General features: G+C 47.1%; 4 protein-coding genes and 1 non-coding gene across 5 annotated transcripts; 2 read left to right on the top strand and 3 right to left on the bottom strand.

Annotated features, from left to right (window-relative positions):
• Positions 1-1,997: 1,997 nt before the first annotated feature.
• RPL39 (ribosomal protein L39) lies at positions 1,998-4,038 on the bottom strand. Its single transcript, XM_085060475.1, has 3 exons — positions 3,885-4,038; positions 3,559-3,662; positions 1,998-2,303 (listed from the first exon to the last, which is right to left on the bottom strand). The coding sequence occupies exons 1-3, from the start codon at positions 3,885-3,887 to the stop codon at positions 2,255-2,257; spliced, it is 156 nt and encodes a 51-aa protein (XP_084916601.1). The 5' UTR covers positions 3,888-4,038; the 3' UTR covers positions 1,998-2,254.
• Positions 2,422-2,553, bottom strand: LOC146437449 (small nucleolar RNA SNORA69). The gene has a single exon (XR_014852351.1). It is a non-coding gene; the product is annotated as a small nucleolar RNA SNORA69 (small nucleolar RNA).
• On the bottom strand, positions 4,031-11,221 carry UPF3B (UPF3B regulator of nonsense mediated mRNA decay). The gene is made up of 10 exons (XM_085060463.1): positions 10,931-11,221; positions 10,638-10,744; positions 10,419-10,525; positions 9,601-9,699; positions 9,154-9,264; positions 8,427-8,470; positions 7,632-7,820; positions 6,989-7,140; positions 5,962-6,274; positions 4,031-5,118 (listed from the first exon to the last, which is right to left on the bottom strand). The coding sequence occupies exons 1-10, from the start codon at positions 11,108-11,110 to the stop codon at positions 4,972-4,974; spliced, it is 1,449 nt and encodes a 482-aa protein (XP_084916589.1). The 5' UTR covers positions 11,111-11,221; the 3' UTR covers positions 4,031-4,971.
• Positions 11,222-11,282: 61 nt separating this feature from the next.
• Positions 11,283-12,302, top strand: NDUFA1 (NADH:ubiquinone oxidoreductase subunit A1). Its single transcript, XM_085060474.1, has 3 exons — positions 11,283-11,640; positions 11,816-11,905; positions 12,207-12,302. The coding sequence occupies exons 1-3, from the start codon at positions 11,539-11,541 to the stop codon at positions 12,225-12,227; spliced, it is 213 nt and encodes a 70-aa protein (XP_084916600.1). The 5' UTR covers positions 11,283-11,538; the 3' UTR covers positions 12,228-12,302.
• A 1,190-nt stretch (positions 12,303-13,492) lies between these two features.
• AKAP14 (A-kinase anchoring protein 14) lies at positions 13,493-15,872 on the top strand. Its single transcript, XM_085060461.1, has 6 exons — positions 13,493-13,657; positions 13,759-13,878; positions 13,951-14,042; positions 14,190-14,369; positions 15,335-15,387; positions 15,718-15,872. Exons 2-6 carry the CDS (start codon positions 13,827-13,829, stop codon positions 15,803-15,805), a joined length of 465 nt encoding a protein of 154 aa, XP_084916587.1. The 5' UTR covers positions 13,493-13,657; positions 13,759-13,826; the 3' UTR covers positions 15,806-15,872.
• Positions 15,873-16,126: the final 254 nt, after the last annotated feature.

The raw sequence follows: 16,126 nt of genomic DNA, 5'->3' as shown, positions 1-16,126 counted from the left end.
ACAACATACTCACCAAGCCACCCCCCACCCTGGATGGGTTCCTTTCCACTGAGCAAATAAAAAAAAAAAAAGATCTTCCAATGACCCACATCTTTGTCTTGTTCGGTTTATTTTCAAACCTACCGAAGGGCAGCCCATTTGATTATAGAGAAATATTTAAAAAAATATTCCTAGAGTATACAATGAGCTCTAACTTTGCTTTTCACTCAGAAAAGAGAACATATCCACCAAAATCAATGGACTAGAATATCCAAATTCTTTTTCTTTAAAGCTTCTGTTGATGTCTCAGTTAATGTATTTTAGTCCAGTTCTGCCCAGATTCCTGATTCCCCTGCAACTCTCACAGGGAGGAGAGGGCAGAGAGTTGCAACATACAACATACAACAGAAAGCATTCAGACCCAGAGATATTTGTTAGGTTAAGGTTCTGCAGAAAAAGGAGTTTAACCCAAGTTTAATTTGAGCTAAATTTACTTTGCGCTATCCCTTTCAAATCAGTTTGAAAAGCAGATTCAGTCAAATGGGGAAAATAATAAAAAGGGTTATTTTCCAAAGCAGCTAGAAGAAGTTGTTCTCATCTAATAAAAATACCACAGTAATGATAGTAATAGGAAGGCTTTCTAATAAAAGGTAATAAAGTGTTGAATCTGTTGCTCAGGAAAGTTTTCCCACAAATGCCATGGAAAAAACTGTCTCTTTCCATTCTCAAGTCATAAAATTACTGTTTTCCTCCTCACCCAGATCCCCATAGACACAATTACAGAGAAACACTGTGAGCAGCTATGCCTGCCAGCAGTGATGTGGAGAGGCTAAGGAAGGTTCACTGGGCTCCAAGGCAGAACTCCAATCCTCAGCAGTGCTGTTATTTCCTGAACACTGGCTTCAAAGAGAAGAGTGCAGAAGAGATTTAAAAATCACTGGGGTCAGAGGCTGCAGCATGTGAGCCTCTGTTGAAACATCTCCAGCAATGCTGTTTGCTGCCTTCCTGTTGCAATGACTTACTGCTTCCCCCTGATGATGGAGTCCAGAGTCTTTCTTACCAGACAGGATAAAACGCTAGAAGATACCTCCGAAGTGTCCTGAAGTTGGTGAAAATCCCAGCCTTGCTTGGTCCCAGCTCACAGAACTCTCCAGCACATCTTAGGAGAGAGAGACCTCATAACTTCTAAGTGAGATGTATATTTCTTAGCATTTATGTGTTTCGCACATGCTGTGCCCAGCAGTTTGCTCTGAGTTGCAATATGGAGATAAATCTATTTACCTTCAATGTGAAAAGCAGCAACACAGAAGGTGTGGCAGCCTGAAGCTTCCTCAGGAAGCTGCCTCTCAGGAAGAACCACGACAGGCTGAACCCAGGAATGAACCGGCACCTTGGCAGCCCTCAGTGTCAGGATGAGCTTTGCTGCAGCCCACACTGTCAGGGATTTCCTGCTGACCAGAGCAGCTACCCCAGCTCAGCACTGCAGAACAAAAAGGACGAGGTGCAGAGCCACAGCCTCCTCCTTCCCTGCCCTGCGGTAAACAGGTGGTTTCACAGGCCCCCCGCAGAGAATACCAGCATGGGGAAGATGGAGTGCCAACTACCCAGAGGTGTTTAATTCCCTTTTCCCTTTTTCAAATGGCTGCCTCCTCTCCCTTTGAGTTACAACGTGCCTGCTGAGAATGTTTTATACTAAGCTGCACCTGCAATTGCCATTGACTCATCAACCAACGGAGAGCTCCAAACAAAACTCAGGTTATTTCATATTCTAGGGGACACAGACATTATATGCTATACTCTAAAGTACTGTATTTTGTAGATTTTCTTCAGTTCTTTTACTTTCTTTTTTTTGGGTACTTTGCTCCTGACCGTTTAGTCAGTGAAAAGGAAGACACAGCTTCTGTGTCCCTACCTGAAAAGAGCCACCAAGATTCCTCAAACTGAGAACATAACATTATTGTGAATTTTACTCCGTAACAATCCCACCACATACATATGAAATTAATTTCAACCAAGTCATTCAGGTCCATATTTATTAGTAAGCCTGTGCATTGTCAATGCTTATGGTGATGCCTGAAAGAAAGAACACTAATAGAACACAGTCTCCATGTTTCAGATACAAAGATTTTCCCAGTTAACATCAACATCCCAGACCAGCTTATAAAAACCCCACATTAGGGACTGCAGTCCAGCACCACAGAAGGAATGACTTGAGGGTGTTATCCATCTGACACAGAAAGACCAGCGTTCATTAGAGCTCCCGGGACAGTCTCTCTTACAAGCCCAGTTTGGTCCTCCTCCAGTGTCTCCTTTTGGAGTTGTACCTAAGACAAAAAGCAGAGTAAATTAGCAAAGTGCCCAGACACATCTGTTCAGACACAAAAGCAGAACAGCACAGGGAAAAGGTCTCTTCCAGGGAAGCACATTTATTTGTGAGCATGTCCTTGTCCATGTTAAGAACACACGCTTTCACCACGGTGCGGGTGAAACCGCAGACAGTGTTAACAGAGTTGCTCTCAGCAGGAAAATGGCAGTGCTCCCACGGCAGGAAGCACTGCAATTGCAGCCTGCTTGAACACAAAGCTGGGACAGAACTGATGGCCCAGCTACTCAAGTGCTACCAGACAAAAATCCACGACTTTGCTATGTGGTCAAGTACTTCAAAGTACTGCAATTTAACAAAAACAGAACCCAGCTGTAAGCTGGCATGTGGAAAACAAGGAGCCAGCCGAGTGCATGCACCATTGATCCTGCCTAGAAACATTCTGGGAGCAGTTACAGGAACAGAACCTGGTAATGCTGTGCTGTTTCACTGCCTGAACCAGCCCATGCTTCTGTTGCTCTGCTCACTGCTTAGGTCAGAGAGAGAGAAGCAGGAGAAAGAATTCTGTTGCCTTAAAAGCCCAGATGAAGCAATGTATGAGATAAAAAGCTCTTTGACTATGTGAGTGACCAAACCATGCTGCAGCTTTCAATCAGAGGGCTTGGACAGGCACTTCCCTGTGCATGCCCCATGTGTACCCAGCGTGTCCCAAACACAATGCTCGAGGAAAGCAAGGAACTACAGCAAATTAATTCCACATTCAGATACCAAGCATCTCACATTATCAATCTGGTTTCCCATACATCCAACAAGTCCTTTGCTCCCTTACACACCATCCTCTGAACCTCAGACCACTCATGCTCAGGAAAATACTGTTTTTAGAAAATGCAGGAGCCCAGAGAAGTAGCTATGAGAGACGACAGGCGTTGGGAAGGAGAATGTCAAAAACAGAGAAACTACCACAGTACAAAACCTGGAACAAATCATCCACACACACAGTTCAGATTTTCACTTTACATGTACCATCACTGAACGCCTGCGGACACTTGCAGGGCACTGGAGCAAAATCACTACAGAAGCCAATGGCATGGAATCCCCACATGCATAACCCTCCCTGCCCGGCCCTGATGGCCACAAAACCGCGCTTCTGCTGGCATAAACGCCATCAGCTCCCGCCTTCGGGCCGTGCCGCCCAGGCCGCCTGACTAAGCCTGCGCGGCCGTAGCGCCTCAGGAAGCAGCAGCCGAGGTCGTTACCTGATCTTATTGCCGGTTTTCATGCGAATCCACTGCGGGATGGGCCGGTTCTGCTTCTGCTTCTTGGCGAGGAAGCGTTTGATCTTGAACGTCTTGTGCGACGACTGCAAGAGAGCGCAGCGGTCAGTCCCTCCGCCCCCCGGCACAGCCCCGCTCCGCCAGGCCTCGGCGAGCCGGGAGTGTTGCACCCGGGTCCCTCCCGCTCCCTCGCCGCCGCCCCGCCCCGCCGCCCCCGCGGCCCGCCCGCAGAGACCCCCGAACGCGGTGGCTTCAGGGAGAGGGCTCGGGGCGCGGCGGGAGGGCGCGGATGGCCGCGGATGTCTCACCATGGCGCGGAGCTGCGCGGCGTCCCGGCGATGGCGGCGGCCGAGGAGACGGAAGGGGCGGGGCGGAGCGGCGATGGCGGCGCGGGCGCAGCGCCCCCTGCCGGCCCGGCGGTGCCGCGCGCAGTGAGGGACGGCGCCGGCCGAGCGAGTTTGTGCGAGTTTATTTGGGTTTAGTACAAAAAACAGCTATGGCTAAAATTCGCTAGCTTGGGAGGAGCTGCTACTGGCGAAGTCTCGTTCTGGGCTGTAAAACAATACTTCAAGTTATGAGGGAAGAGAAAGCAGTTCCGAGAGGACAGGAGTTGGGAAGCTTTTCAGACTTGAGAGAAGGGAAGATGCTGGAAAAGAACAGGATGCCCAAACCAGCAACATTTGATTAAAAATAAGCATTTCAATGTACGGAGACTTTACATGAGAATTTATCAAGACATATTCAACTATTAAGCCAGCTTATTCATACACTCCAACTTAAGTTACTTTATCCAGAGAACCACTGAAGAGGACGGTCTCTCCCTCCCTAACACCATTACTACACTGCCAGATGTTCTGCTCCTGACGTGCCAAAGGGCTCCTGTCCACTGGTACCTCAACAACTCCAGCCTGTGTACCTGTCTCAGTGCTAGACTGACACAATTTAGCTTTCACTGCCTCAGGCAGGAGCACCACACAACACAGCAACACCTGTGTTAACTCTGGACAACTCCAAGCTTGCTCTGTTCAAGTGCATCCAACATGGGCTCCAATTGCCTTACAGCACAGCTCTGGCTTTTGATCCAGGTATCATCCCCTCCTGACCACAACTCATTTATTATCAAACTTAAGGCCATAAAGTCTTTCTATTTTGCAAAGATTCTCTTCTCTGTTGTAGTTAGATGCTGGAAAAATAAATTCAAAGAACTGAAAATACAATGAGAACACATTTCAAATTCCAAATCTATAACTGAGGCTCTTTAACCAGAAACATCCAACAGCACAATGCCCCCTTTTCTTCCTTTGTTCCTTCTTCGCTCCGAAGGCACTTCTGGATTGCGTAGTACATGCTCTTTGGCTGCACAGACAGTCAGAACACATAAGGCTTGCACGTCAGTCACTCCTCTTCCTTCGTGTGACTGGTGTCACCCTCTTGTTTCTTATCCACTCCCTGCTCTGGGGGCTTTGCAGCACTGTCTTCATACTGACACAATCTGCTCCGGCTTCGGGCTCCGGGCTGGTACAGCTGCATTGCTGGACGATCCTGAAATAAACCAAAACTATTTAGACTCTTTCTTAGCTCCCAGCTGTCAGGGTTATTATGGTATCATTTCTATGGTATTAGAAATGGCTCAAATTCAAACGTTTCAGGCAAAGTTTAATCATTCCACAGTGGTGGCAATGTAACTTCAATTGTCCCAAATGAAGGCTGTCTCTGTTGTAAGGCAACATCTCTGTTCAAGCCACAAAGAACACTGCTCATAGTTGAGGTTATTTGTAAAGAGTTTCCTGTTGAGTTCAGCTCATACTCTCTCAGAAGAGAGGCCAACTTCAAAGTTTCAAAACCTCGAGTATCATTTATACCTGACAATGCCTTAAGTGATACAGAAAACAAGCACAGTGATGCTACAAAAACAGATTTTGCAGAGTACATGAAACTAGACTCAAGACTTTATTTCTTGAGTCTACAGGACATGCTATATTCTGAAAGTAGCAGTTTTGTTCCAGATTTAAGGAACCTGTTCAATCACATTTCCACTTTGAGATACATTTTCAGGCACCTCTAGCACCAGCAGAGACAGGCACATTACTGATATTCTACCAATACCTTAAAGATACAGCCTATGGCACAAGTCAGCAAATGTAAAGGGATCAGTGTCTTACAATTTAACCCATGTTTTCTTGGTTTAATTCTTACTCAGTGACAAATGCCACAAACAGTTTAGCAAAGTTTAGTGGGCATTTCTAGCAATGGCAGAGTTTGTTGCCAGAACAGGGAGAAGTTTCAACAGAGAAACCACATGGTTCTTTCCTTGAAGTGCTTTTGTCCTAAAAACCACAAACTGATCCCTATGGATCAACACATGAATTTAAAGAAATCCAGCACCTTGTTTCTGATACGATCCCTCTTAATTGTATCCTCTTTTTTATCGTCTTTGGTTACTTTCTCAGATTTGTCCATGCTGCTGGTAAAGTCTGTAAGATCACTTTTCTTCCCCTTTTCTCTGAGTAAGTCTCTCTCCTTTTTCACCTCTTCCTCTTTTCTTCTAAAAACCTTCTCTTTCTCATAGCGCTCTTTCTGCCTCCGACGCTCCTCTTCTTGGCGTCTCAGTTTCTCTCTCTGTGCTCTCTCATATTCTCTGTCTCTGTCAAAATCTCTATCTCGGTCCCTGTAGTCCTTTACACACTCATCTTCTGATCTGTATGAAAACAAAACTGAAAATTAAGCTCAAAAGATTCATCAAACAGAGCTGGGAGATCAATGTAATAGTGGTGTAAATGTGCAATAAGAAGACGACACACTGGCAGGTTCTAGGGAGCTCTTGGGAGGCTGTGATAACCCGAGTCATGCATGACAGCCAAAGAGGACACTGACCACTAGAGTTTCCCAGCCTCCTACTTGCATAGCTGGCTGAGTCTCCTCTGGCTTTGAAAAAACACCTGAATTTCTCTGTCTTATCTGTATTTCTCATATGGCAGAACTGAACCTCAAACAGATCATGGAGCTGTTGAGAATTACATTTTCTACTTTGATTTTTTACAAGACTTAGAGGGATTGGTAGCTGGAAAACACCTCTCCTCTCCCCATGGTTATAATAATTCTCTCACTGCAAGGACAGTGCTCACAGCCTGCTGCAGTCATGTACACATGGGCTTCTTTAGTGGAATTCCTATAATGAGTTGCAAAAATATTAAAATCTGTCCACTAATGAAGAATTTTCAGGTAATTCACAGAGCTTTCTGTAATCACGAGGATGTGCACTGCCACAGAGAACACAGCCCATGCCTTTTATCAGGAAAAAAAACATTTGAAAGGAATTTCAAAACATGGTCATGGCAGAGCAGCCTAAGCCTCAGTACGATCAGGAAACAAGTTATAGATACATATATATTTATAGCAAGTACTAGAATACTTTTTTGCCTTCTCTTCTTTTGTCTCCCCATCAGATCGTTTGGCAGATGCACTACTCGCATTTTTTTCCTCCCTCAGAGTCTCTTTTTCCAGTTTCTTGGATTTTTCTTTTCTCTCCAAGTCTTTTTCATCTTTTTCAGGCTTCTTAAGTAGCTACAAAGGAAACAGAAGTCTCAACTAAAAAGCTCACTCTAATACATATTGTCTGGCACAACACCGAAATTGCATCAAAGGAACCAGTCCACTAAGAAGTAAACATTAAAGAACTATTACTGTAAATCACAGTATTTTTAAAAGCTGGAGTGTATGAGTAAGCATTATTCACAAAGCCAACTAGGATTTTTCTCCTACACCAGGCCGTTTTAGAAAGCTTAAAAATAGTCTCCATTCCATAGTGAATTCACAATCCTGTTTACCGCAGCATGTACAACAGTCACACGACAAAACTTTTAAATATTACTATGAAGCATTACAGCATGTAAACCTTTACAATGCCTACTATTGAATATTACAAAAAATTGGTCATTTACTAACACCAAACTCATGTGATTCTTCACACAATACCCAAAGCACATTTTGAGACTGATATACAAATAGTAGGGGAAAGGGAGTGTAACAGTTTATAATAAAGAACTGTTCTAGACCTTAATCTTTGGTTCTTCTTTTGATCTGTCTCTTTCTTTTTCTGGACATCTGTCTACTTTCTTCAATTTTTCTGCTTCTTTTCTCTTCCTTCTCTCCTCCTCTTTCCATTTTCTTCTTTCTTCTTCTCTTTGTCTTTTTCTTTCTAATTCTCTCCTCCTTCTCTCCTCTCTTTTTTCTTCTCTCAGTCTCTGTGTATGTAAAAGCAAAGAGAAATAGTGTCTCTCCACACCAAAAATATCTCTTTAAGCCATCAAACAACTCACCTCAAAGCTGCCCTATTATAAAAGAAAAAAAAAAAGCCCTGTCATCTCTGCTGTTGTGAACCTGAATGTGTTGCAGCAGTATTTTTTTTTTACTCATAAGTCTTAATTTGTACTGTCTTAAAAAACCCAAACACAACACTGGCCTCAGCATTTATCATTCAAATTTTAATTAAATCCACCCCACCTCTGATTTTCTCCTTTGCTAAAAGTTAAAATTACATTATGTGCTAGGAGAAATATCATCTACAAGGACCTCAGCCATAACTACACTAAAAATGGAAGCACTAAAATGGAATCTGTTTTGTCAGTGTAACAAGAGGTTGCTGTGACCAGAATGCACACAAAGCACCACCATTCCAACACTTTAGTCCTTTAAAATATATGAGCCAGTAGCTGACAAGCTGGGTCAAAAGCTCCTTCTTCAAAACACAGGGCAGAAATGTATCAACATACACATTGCAGTACACACACCCATGCTTTAAATGAGCAAATTGTACTTGCAAACAAGAAAATTCTGGAGGTAAGTATTACCTGTTTATTTTTCAAGAAGTTCAATAAAGGAGTAGTCTTTTTAGCTGGAGAATAGACAAAACAAATGTAAATAATTTGCCTTATCCAATACCGTAATATCTACAACAAAACCATGTATTAAGTGAAAGCAGCCTTACACATTCTCCTGCCTGTCTCCTCTCACATACAGCAATACAGCAGTGAAACAAGCCTTCTAAACTTATCTTCAAACAGTGGCAACTGTTAGGACTCTATAGACTTCTTTAGAATACTAATAAAACATCCAGTACACCTATCTCTACATGGATATTCAGTCTGCATTATGCTTTTCTCTCACTTTTAAAGAGATGCCTGTGACACAGTTACAAAGAGTAACCTGGTCATTTTTGGTGGTATTTTACCCAACCACACTCTCTCTCTACTTATGCCTGCATGTTACATCACTGATCACAGTGCTTGCACTAACCATCACTGTACCTCACTGAAATGCAGCCACTTCACAGCTGGTGTGGCTAACAAACATCTGCAACAGGAAGGAACTTTGTCATCTAATACATACAGCTACAGAACAATTTAGAGCATGGGAACAAAACAAAGCACACTGAATAATATTAGCCTAAAGGTTTAACAAATACGAAGCAGGCACACAAAAGAATTCAGTCTCCTCCAGGTTGAGCTTCAAATTACAAACCATGCATGCTTCTTTGTGTTCTAGGAAAATGAAACTATAGTACACAGATTTCCATACCTATTAGCTCTTTGTTTCTTGCCTCTATTTCCTCCAACAAAGTTTCAGGAGTTGAGGTTAATTTTTCATCATCTGCACTGTAACTTTCCAAAAACTTCTTGTATTCTGGATCTGCAGAGAAGAGCAGGGAAAAAAAAGGGAAAAGAGATACTATAGCATGAAAAGTATTTCAACTGTGCACTGCTAGGTTACATTTACTTGTTTGGCTGTTTATATGTCACCTTTTAATACGGTGATAACTCTCAAATGAGCTGCTGCATTATGTTTGTCTGGGACAATTATATTTAATAGGTTTCCAGCTGACAAAGCAGTGCTAATAAACTTCACATACAATTAAGCAAACATCCTATTGATGGAACTATAGTGCCACAGTAAAAACATTACATTCAATTTACTGCTAAGAGTTTCAAGTCTACACATGCAAAACAAACTAGCTCGCTGTTATACCGTCTTCGATAGTTCCAGTTTTGGCATCCTTTTTCTTACTCTTCTTTTTTGCAGCTTTTTGGAATGGTGCAAACTCAACTATGGCAGCATATTCCTGACCTGTTAAGAGGAGAGGAAAAAATACATAAAAATAGAGAAGAAACAGATATAAAATAGAGTATATTGTCAATGTATAAAGCAGGAAAGTAAGTCTCACAAGAAATACGCAATACTAGAAAAGACTGTTTACGCAGCATGAAAAAATTACTGTATTTTGAAAGCAATTTAATTGAAATATACACTTTAGAGACAGCAAAATTCATAATCTAAACACTCTCACACTACTAACAAATAAGCTATGACAAGAAGGACATACTAGATTTAAGACTACCCATGACTGTCAGTTCAGCCACCTCAGCTGCACCACACCATATAAGAACCTCATCCTACAGACTCTGTGTTCATTGTGCAAAAGAGAATATTTTAAGTTAATGCAGTTGAAGCCAATCTCAATTTTTGACAAAACAGAATAAAATGTAACATATTTTAAGCGGGCTTTAAAGCTTTATCTTCTGACAAGATCACTACATTTATGGCTGCAAAAAACCAGCTGGGTATGGCAAACACTGTGCTGTTACACTGCAACTAGTTCATTTAAAGGATCTAGATATTACTGGAGCTACATATGTCTGTATTTCTAGATGTACTGGAACTGTTATTTGAATCACTAAACCCAAACAAGACAATGTGGCTGCTCACATCCACCCCTCCAAAACTCAACCAGCACTCGGCACGGAAAGCAGGGAAGCAGCAACATCCATCGAGTGCCGCTCACTTGCCTTTGTGATCTACAAAAACATAGCCGTCGAAGCGATCCCTGAAGAGGACTATGTCTTCCTGGTTCTTGAAGTTGATGTAGGCTCTCGAGAACATGTGCGGGTACAAGCTGCAGAGACACAAACCGAGAGCGCTCGGCTGACGGGGCGGCGGCGCCAGCGGGGCCCGGCTGGTGGCAGCGGCGGCTCCCGGCAGCGCCAGGACTGCGCCGCCGGTCGTACCTGGAGTCGTTGGCGAAGAACTCGAAGTAGTCGTGCTCGGGCAGAGGCTGCAGGTGCTCCTCCAGCTGCTCCTTCGTGAGGCTGGGCGGCAGCCGGCGGATCACCACCTGCGGCAGGCAGGAGCGGCGGTCAGGGCGGCGGTAGCGCCGGGACGGCTCGTTACCGCGCCTCCCCGCTACAGCCCGTCCCTGGAGGCGCCCGCAAGCAGCCCGTTACCGGGGGAAGGTCCCGTTACAGAGGGGGAGCCCCGTTACCGGGGAGGGCTCCGTTACCGAGCGGCGCGCAGGCCCCACCTTGCTAAGCGTCTCCTTCTTGTCCTTGGGCCGCTCCAGGCGATCGAGCTCGGCGGCGCCGGTTCTGCCGTCCGTGCCGGCGGCGGGGCCCGTGCCCGGGCCCGCGGCCAGCAGAACCCCCGGCCCGGCGGCGGCCCCGCGCCGCTCCTTGGGCCTGGCGTTCTCCTTGTCCTCCTTCATCCCGATCCCGATCCTGGTTCCGGGCCCGGGCAGCGCCGTGCGCGCCCAGTGCCCGCCGCCTCTCGCGAGACTGTACCTTAACACGGCCGGGGCCGCCGTCGGACTACAACTCCCAGCGTGCACCGCGCCCGACACGGCTTATCCCGGTGGGGTCAGCGACGGGGACGCGAGCACCGGCACCGGGACCGGTATCGGGCGGACGGGGACGCGGGCACCGGCACCGGTATCGGGCGGACGGGGACGCGGGCACAGCCTTGTTCCTTGCCGGGAGACTGTTCTCCGGCAGCGCTGTCCCTCCCGCAGCCCGCTTGGGCCCGCTAGGCTGTGAGGGGCGCGGGGCAGGCCGGGAAGGGCGCGGGGCAGGCCGGGAGTGCCCCGGCGCTCGGAGCAGCGGCAGCGGCACCGAGAGCAGCACCGGTACCGGCGGGATGTGGTACGAGATCCTGCCCGGCATGGCCATCATGGGCGCCTGCCTCAGCGTCCCTGGCCTCGCCACCGTCTTCATGCACCGCCTGTGCCATGGCGGCAAGGTCAGCGCGGGGCGGGGTGGCCCTGCGGGATCCGGGACCCTGAGGCTCCGCTTCCCCGCCGGGGCCGCCCTCATCCCCGGTCCCTTGCGTCCTTCCGGGGTCCCTTCCCTCCCGGGGCTCCCCTTCCCCTGGGAGCCCCTGCCCGAGGCCCTAACAGGCAGCGCTGTGCCCGCAGGAGAAGAGAGTCGCCCGCTATCCCTACGAGTGGACCCTGCTGGAAAGGGACCGGCGGCTGTCGGGTATCAACAAGCACTACGTGCCCAAGGCAGGTTCTGGGGGCGCTGGGCAGGTCCCGCTGGGGAGCGGGACCCAGGCGCTGTTCTCCCATCCCCGGCTCTGGGATGGGGCTCCCGTGGCCACTGAGGTGGGCGCTGATCGCTCCTGGGGCTGTGAGATCTTGTTCGGTGCCTGCAGCTGGCCTGCCCCTGGGGATGGGCACTTTAATTTTGTTCTAATTAAGACTTGGGTAATTAAATATAGTTTGAATACCTGCATTTTCAGGTGTGCCCTGTTGCACATTAGTGGCAAGAATGACACAAACATAGCTGTTATTTTTTCTTTTTCAGGGTCTGGAGAACATAGACTAAGATGGCAACGCTTTGAAAAGTCCATGTATATATAGAAAATGACTTAACTCTTAAATAAAGCTGTACATGTGTTCAGTCCTTGTATCTGTGTTGCTGTGGTGGGGTGACCCTTGCTGGACATGAAGCGTCCACCAAAGCCACTCTGTGACTCCCCTCCTCAGCTGGACAGGGGAGAGAAAATACATTGAAAGGGTCATGAGTTGACACAAGGACAGGGAGAGATCATTCATGAATTCCTGTCACAGGCAAACAAGATTTGACTTGGAGAAATTCATTTAATGTATTGACAAATAAGAGCAGGGTAGTGAGAAATAAAAACAAGTCATGAAACACCTTGCCCCCACTCTTCCCTTCTTCCTGGGTTCAGCTTCACTCTTGATTTTCTCTACTTCCTCCCTGCTGAGCTGCACAGGGTGATGTGGAATGGGGACTGTGGTAAATGTCATTACACACCTCTGCTGCTACTTCCTCCTTAGGGGAGGACTCCTCACACTCTTCCCCTGCTCCACCATGGGGTCCTTCTCACGGGAAACTCCTTCACTAACTTTTTACAAAGTGAGTCCTTGCCATGGCTGCAGTTCTGCATGAACCCACTCACAGGCTGCTCCAGCAGGGTCACAGGTCCTGCCAGCAAACCTGCTCCAGGGTGGGCTCCTCTCTCCATAGGTGCACAGGTCCTGCAAGGAGCCTGTTCCAGCATGAGCTTCCCACAGGGTCACAGCCTCCTTTGGGTACATCCACCTGCTCCAGCGTTGGGTCTTTCCTGCTGCAGGTGGATCTCTGCTCCATGGTGAACCTGCAGGGGCACAGCTGCCTCACCATGGTCTTGGGGCTGCAGGGGAACCTCTGCTCCGGCACCTGGAGCAGCTCCTACCCCCTGCCCCAAGGCTTCTTCTCATCCTGGAAGAGCAGCTGCTGGGAATTTAGTACCCTGTGATCTGCTGAAGCATTTCTGGCTTCTCTCGTGCAGTACCTGTCCTTTCCCTCCGAAGGGCTGTGTGTTGCAAGCGCTGGTGTTCAGAGCCTGCAGCACCTCAGTGCAGCGGCCTGGGCAGTCTCCAGAGCACTGACTGAGTTGCTTTAGCTCCCGAATTGTCCGGAATGGCAACAACATGACAAGCAGAGAATCTGCCTGGATTCCCACAGCTGTTTTCCTGCTCGTAGCGTTTTCCCCAGTGGCCGGGGCGGCCTTTCGGCGGGGCTGGGCAGGGAAAGGCGAGGGAACGCCGGGAGCGGCGCGGCATCGCCATGGTGACCGCGGGGCCCGGACAGCGGCGGGGACAGCGCCGGGCCTGGACACATCGCCCCGGGGCCGGACACCCCCTGCGACCGGACTGCCCCGGACGGCCTCCGCCGCGCCTCGGGACCCGTGGGACCAGCGGAGGAGCAGCAGCCGCCCCGGGAGCCCCGGCGGGGTGAGCAGGGCCGAGGTACCCCGCGGTCAGTCAGGGACTGCCGCTGCTCCCCACGCTCCTCACACGGGGCCTGCAGCTCTCAGACCCTCCGTGTTTATGGGTTTATCTCTCTAAAGGTGAAGCCGACGGACAAGGAAGAGGGAAAAGCTGCCGGTGAGGAAAAAGGTCACATCACCCCAAAAACATGACAAGTAGTACAGAGGAATGTCTTGCGGAGGCCAAGGAAAAAGAGAAAGGTATTGTGTTTGCTCTGCTAGAATGTGTTGGGGTGTTTCCAGGAGGATTTGTCAGCATTTTATCTGTTTTAGAAACCAAGCGTGTCATCAGAAATATCGAGTGGACCACAGCCAAGAACTTCACAGTGGAGACAGGACGAGAGCAGATTGAAGAACTGATTTCTGTGAGTCACAATTCCATCCACTCAGGAAGGCCACACCTCACTGTTAAGAAGTATGAAACATTAAGGGAGAGCACCTGTTCCCTTTTAGCAGCATTCTCAAATCAGCTCTACTAGAGGGAGTCTTAGTGTGATGCATTTATTCAACAGACATGGGACATTCATGAAAGCTGGCTTCACCACTCAGAATTTATCGAGGAAGAAGAACTGAAGGACAGCAAGCAGTACCATTACAGAGCTTGCTGGGGCATCCCAACACGCAGGAAACCCATCCCACGAGCAACAGCAAGTGTCTACTTTGTTATAGTGATCTCCAAATTCAAACCTGACGTAAGTACTCAGAAACGGTGTGGAAGAATGGTCCTTTAAGGGACAAGAGTACAGTGGCATTCCTGAGGTAGGGAAATGCCAGAACAGTGGAGAGACCAGCAAAGAGCCAAAATGCTGACAAGGCCTGGACATTGCCAGAGCAATGGCAGGATATAGACGTGGCCTAATAGAAACATGAAATAGGCTGGCAAGAGGAGCAGGGCACAGAGCAGGAGGCTGGGTTAGTTTCCAAATCACTGACAGAACTTGATAAACAGAATATGGTAGGATCCTACATCTGCCTTCCTGCTCTTACCATCTTCCCCTTCCAAGCAACAATAATTGCTCTGGGTATCAAGTAAAAAGGGCTGGGTAGAGGTGAGCTATGGAATGAGAGGTCAGTAGACAGGGACTGACACTCTGCTCTTCAAACTGTCTCAGAATCCCTTTCCTGATCAGCCTGAAGTTTGCACCTGTACAGTAAACTTTCAACTCAAAAGAAAAAATGAAATAAATTGCACTGAGTAGACTTCTTACCTCCAGGCTTAGTCATTCTTAGTGTTTCTACTTAGCAGCTATGGATCCCCAAGTAACAATCTGTGGTTTAACCCCAGCTGGCAACTAAGCATCACAGAGCTGCTCACTCACCTTCTACACTACTATGGGATGGGGGAGAGAATTGAAAGTGTAAAAAAAAGTTTTATAATATTAAAAAAAAAAAAAAAAAGGAATAGCAGTAAAAAAATGTAAAAAAACTCCCAAAACGGAGAGAGAAGAAAACCCTATGAAAGACAAGTGAGGCAAATGAAAACAATTACTCACCACTCACCAACCAATGCCCAGCCAGTCCCTGAGCAACATCTTGCCCCCCGCCCCAACCAAATCTCCAGGTTATTTTTGAAGTAGATAGTAACTCTCACCTAATTACAATCTCTGCTTTTTGAGGGGCTGTACATGGCCTCTGCCCTGTCTCTGCTCTCTTGCAGACTGCACCTGTGGAGGTTTTCTACAGACTGGAGTCCAGCAGACTGATTAGGAGGTAAATGTTATTATTCTCCTGTTCTATTCCAAAACCAAACAGGGAGCTCCATGTAAGTTTGCAGTAACAGCAAAGAAGTGAAAGTTTTCAAAATGTTGTTAGATGAAATGACCTTGCTTATCACTGGCTTCACACCTCCAAAAGCATGAATACCCACCCTGTGAGCATCTGCCTTCTCCAGAAAGAATTTGTCCTGCTTTACACAGGTCTAGGTGGGGTCATTATTGCAGCAGATAGCCTTATGTGGTGAATAAAAGCCAGCTCTCAGCTGGCCAAACTTGTATTCAATATTATGCTTACAATTTACCTTCTTTTTATTCCATTCTCCAGGCCAGAACAGTGTCAGTTTAGAGAAAAGTGGCTTAAGGACATAATTGAAAATAAAATAGCATGCCTAGAAAGACTCGCTTCCCAATGAGCAACTCCAATACACCATCATCAATACTCTGTCGTGGAGAACCAAATAAACATGATGAAGAAAGAAAGGCTCTTCCTTAGCAGTGTTTCTACTTTGTGGATACATAAAAAACTTTGAACCTGTGCAAAATCAGCTATGCCCTGACATGGCAGCTGGCTGTGTGTGACAGTCATTGGCAGGTATGGGTGGGGACAGCAGGATGGAAACAGGTTTCAGAGTGTAAATGGGAAGAGGCAGAGAGCAGGATTTGCTGTTTGCAAATGCCAGGTCTGTGGAACTCCAGGGAAAAGATTATAGGATTTTAGGACTTTTATTAATACA

This window comes from Lichenostomus cassidix, chromosome 4A (genome assembly GCF_008360975.1).
Source record: "Lichenostomus cassidix isolate B80296 chromosome 4A, HeHo_3.0, whole genome shotgun sequence".
Taxonomy (NCBI): domain Eukaryota; kingdom Metazoa; phylum Chordata; class Aves; order Passeriformes; family Meliphagidae; genus Lichenostomus; species Lichenostomus cassidix.
Note: the sequence above shows the minus strand (reverse complement) of the source record. Positions and strands in the feature narration are given on the sequence as shown.

What these genes read in the sequence shown, in the direction of transcription:
- RPL39 (XM_085060475.1), bottom strand. An exon ending in AAAACCGGCAATAAGATCAG is followed by an intron (nt 2,304 to 3,558) that starts GTAACGACCTCG and finishes TTTTTGTCTTAG; the next exon opens with GTACAACTCCAAAAGGAGAC.
- UPF3B (XM_085060463.1), bottom strand. Translation starts at nt 11,110, where the DNA reads ATGAAGGAGGACAAGGAGAACGCCAGGCCCAAGGAGCGGCGCGGGGCC. An exon ending in AAGAAACAAAGAGCTAATAG is followed by an intron (nt 8,471 to 9,153) that starts GTATGGAAATCT and finishes TCTATTCTCCAG; the next exon opens with CTAAAAAGACTACTCCTTTA. An exon ending in GGGATCGTATCAGAAACAAG is followed by an intron (nt 5,119 to 5,961) that starts GTGCTGGATTTC and finishes GGTTTATTTCAG; the next exon opens with GATCGTCCAGCAATGCAGCT.
- NDUFA1 (XM_085060474.1), top strand. Translation starts at nt 11,539, where the DNA reads ATGTGGTACGAGATCCTGCCCGGCATGGCCATCATGGGCGCCTGCCTC. An exon ending in GCCTGTGCCATGGCGGCAAG is followed by an intron (nt 11,641 to 11,815) that starts GTCAGCGCGGGG and finishes CTGTGCCCGCAG; the next exon opens with GAGAAGAGAGTCGCCCGCTA. An exon ending in ACAAGCACTACGTGCCCAAG is followed by an intron (nt 11,906 to 12,206) that starts GCAGGTTCTGGG and finishes TTTCTTTTTCAG; the next exon opens with GGTCTGGAGAACATAGACTA.
- AKAP14 (XM_085060461.1), top strand. Translation starts at nt 13,827, where the DNA reads ATGACAAGTAGTACAGAGGAATGTCTTGCGGAGGCCAAGGAAAAAGAG. An exon ending in GGCCAAGGAAAAAGAGAAAG is followed by an intron (nt 13,879 to 13,950) that starts GTATTGTGTTTG and finishes TATCTGTTTTAG; the next exon opens with AAACCAAGCGTGTCATCAGA. An exon ending in TCTCCAAATTCAAACCTGAC is followed by an intron (nt 14,370 to 15,334) that starts GTAAGTACTCAG and finishes GCTCTCTTGCAG; the next exon opens with ACTGCACCTGTGGAGGTTTT.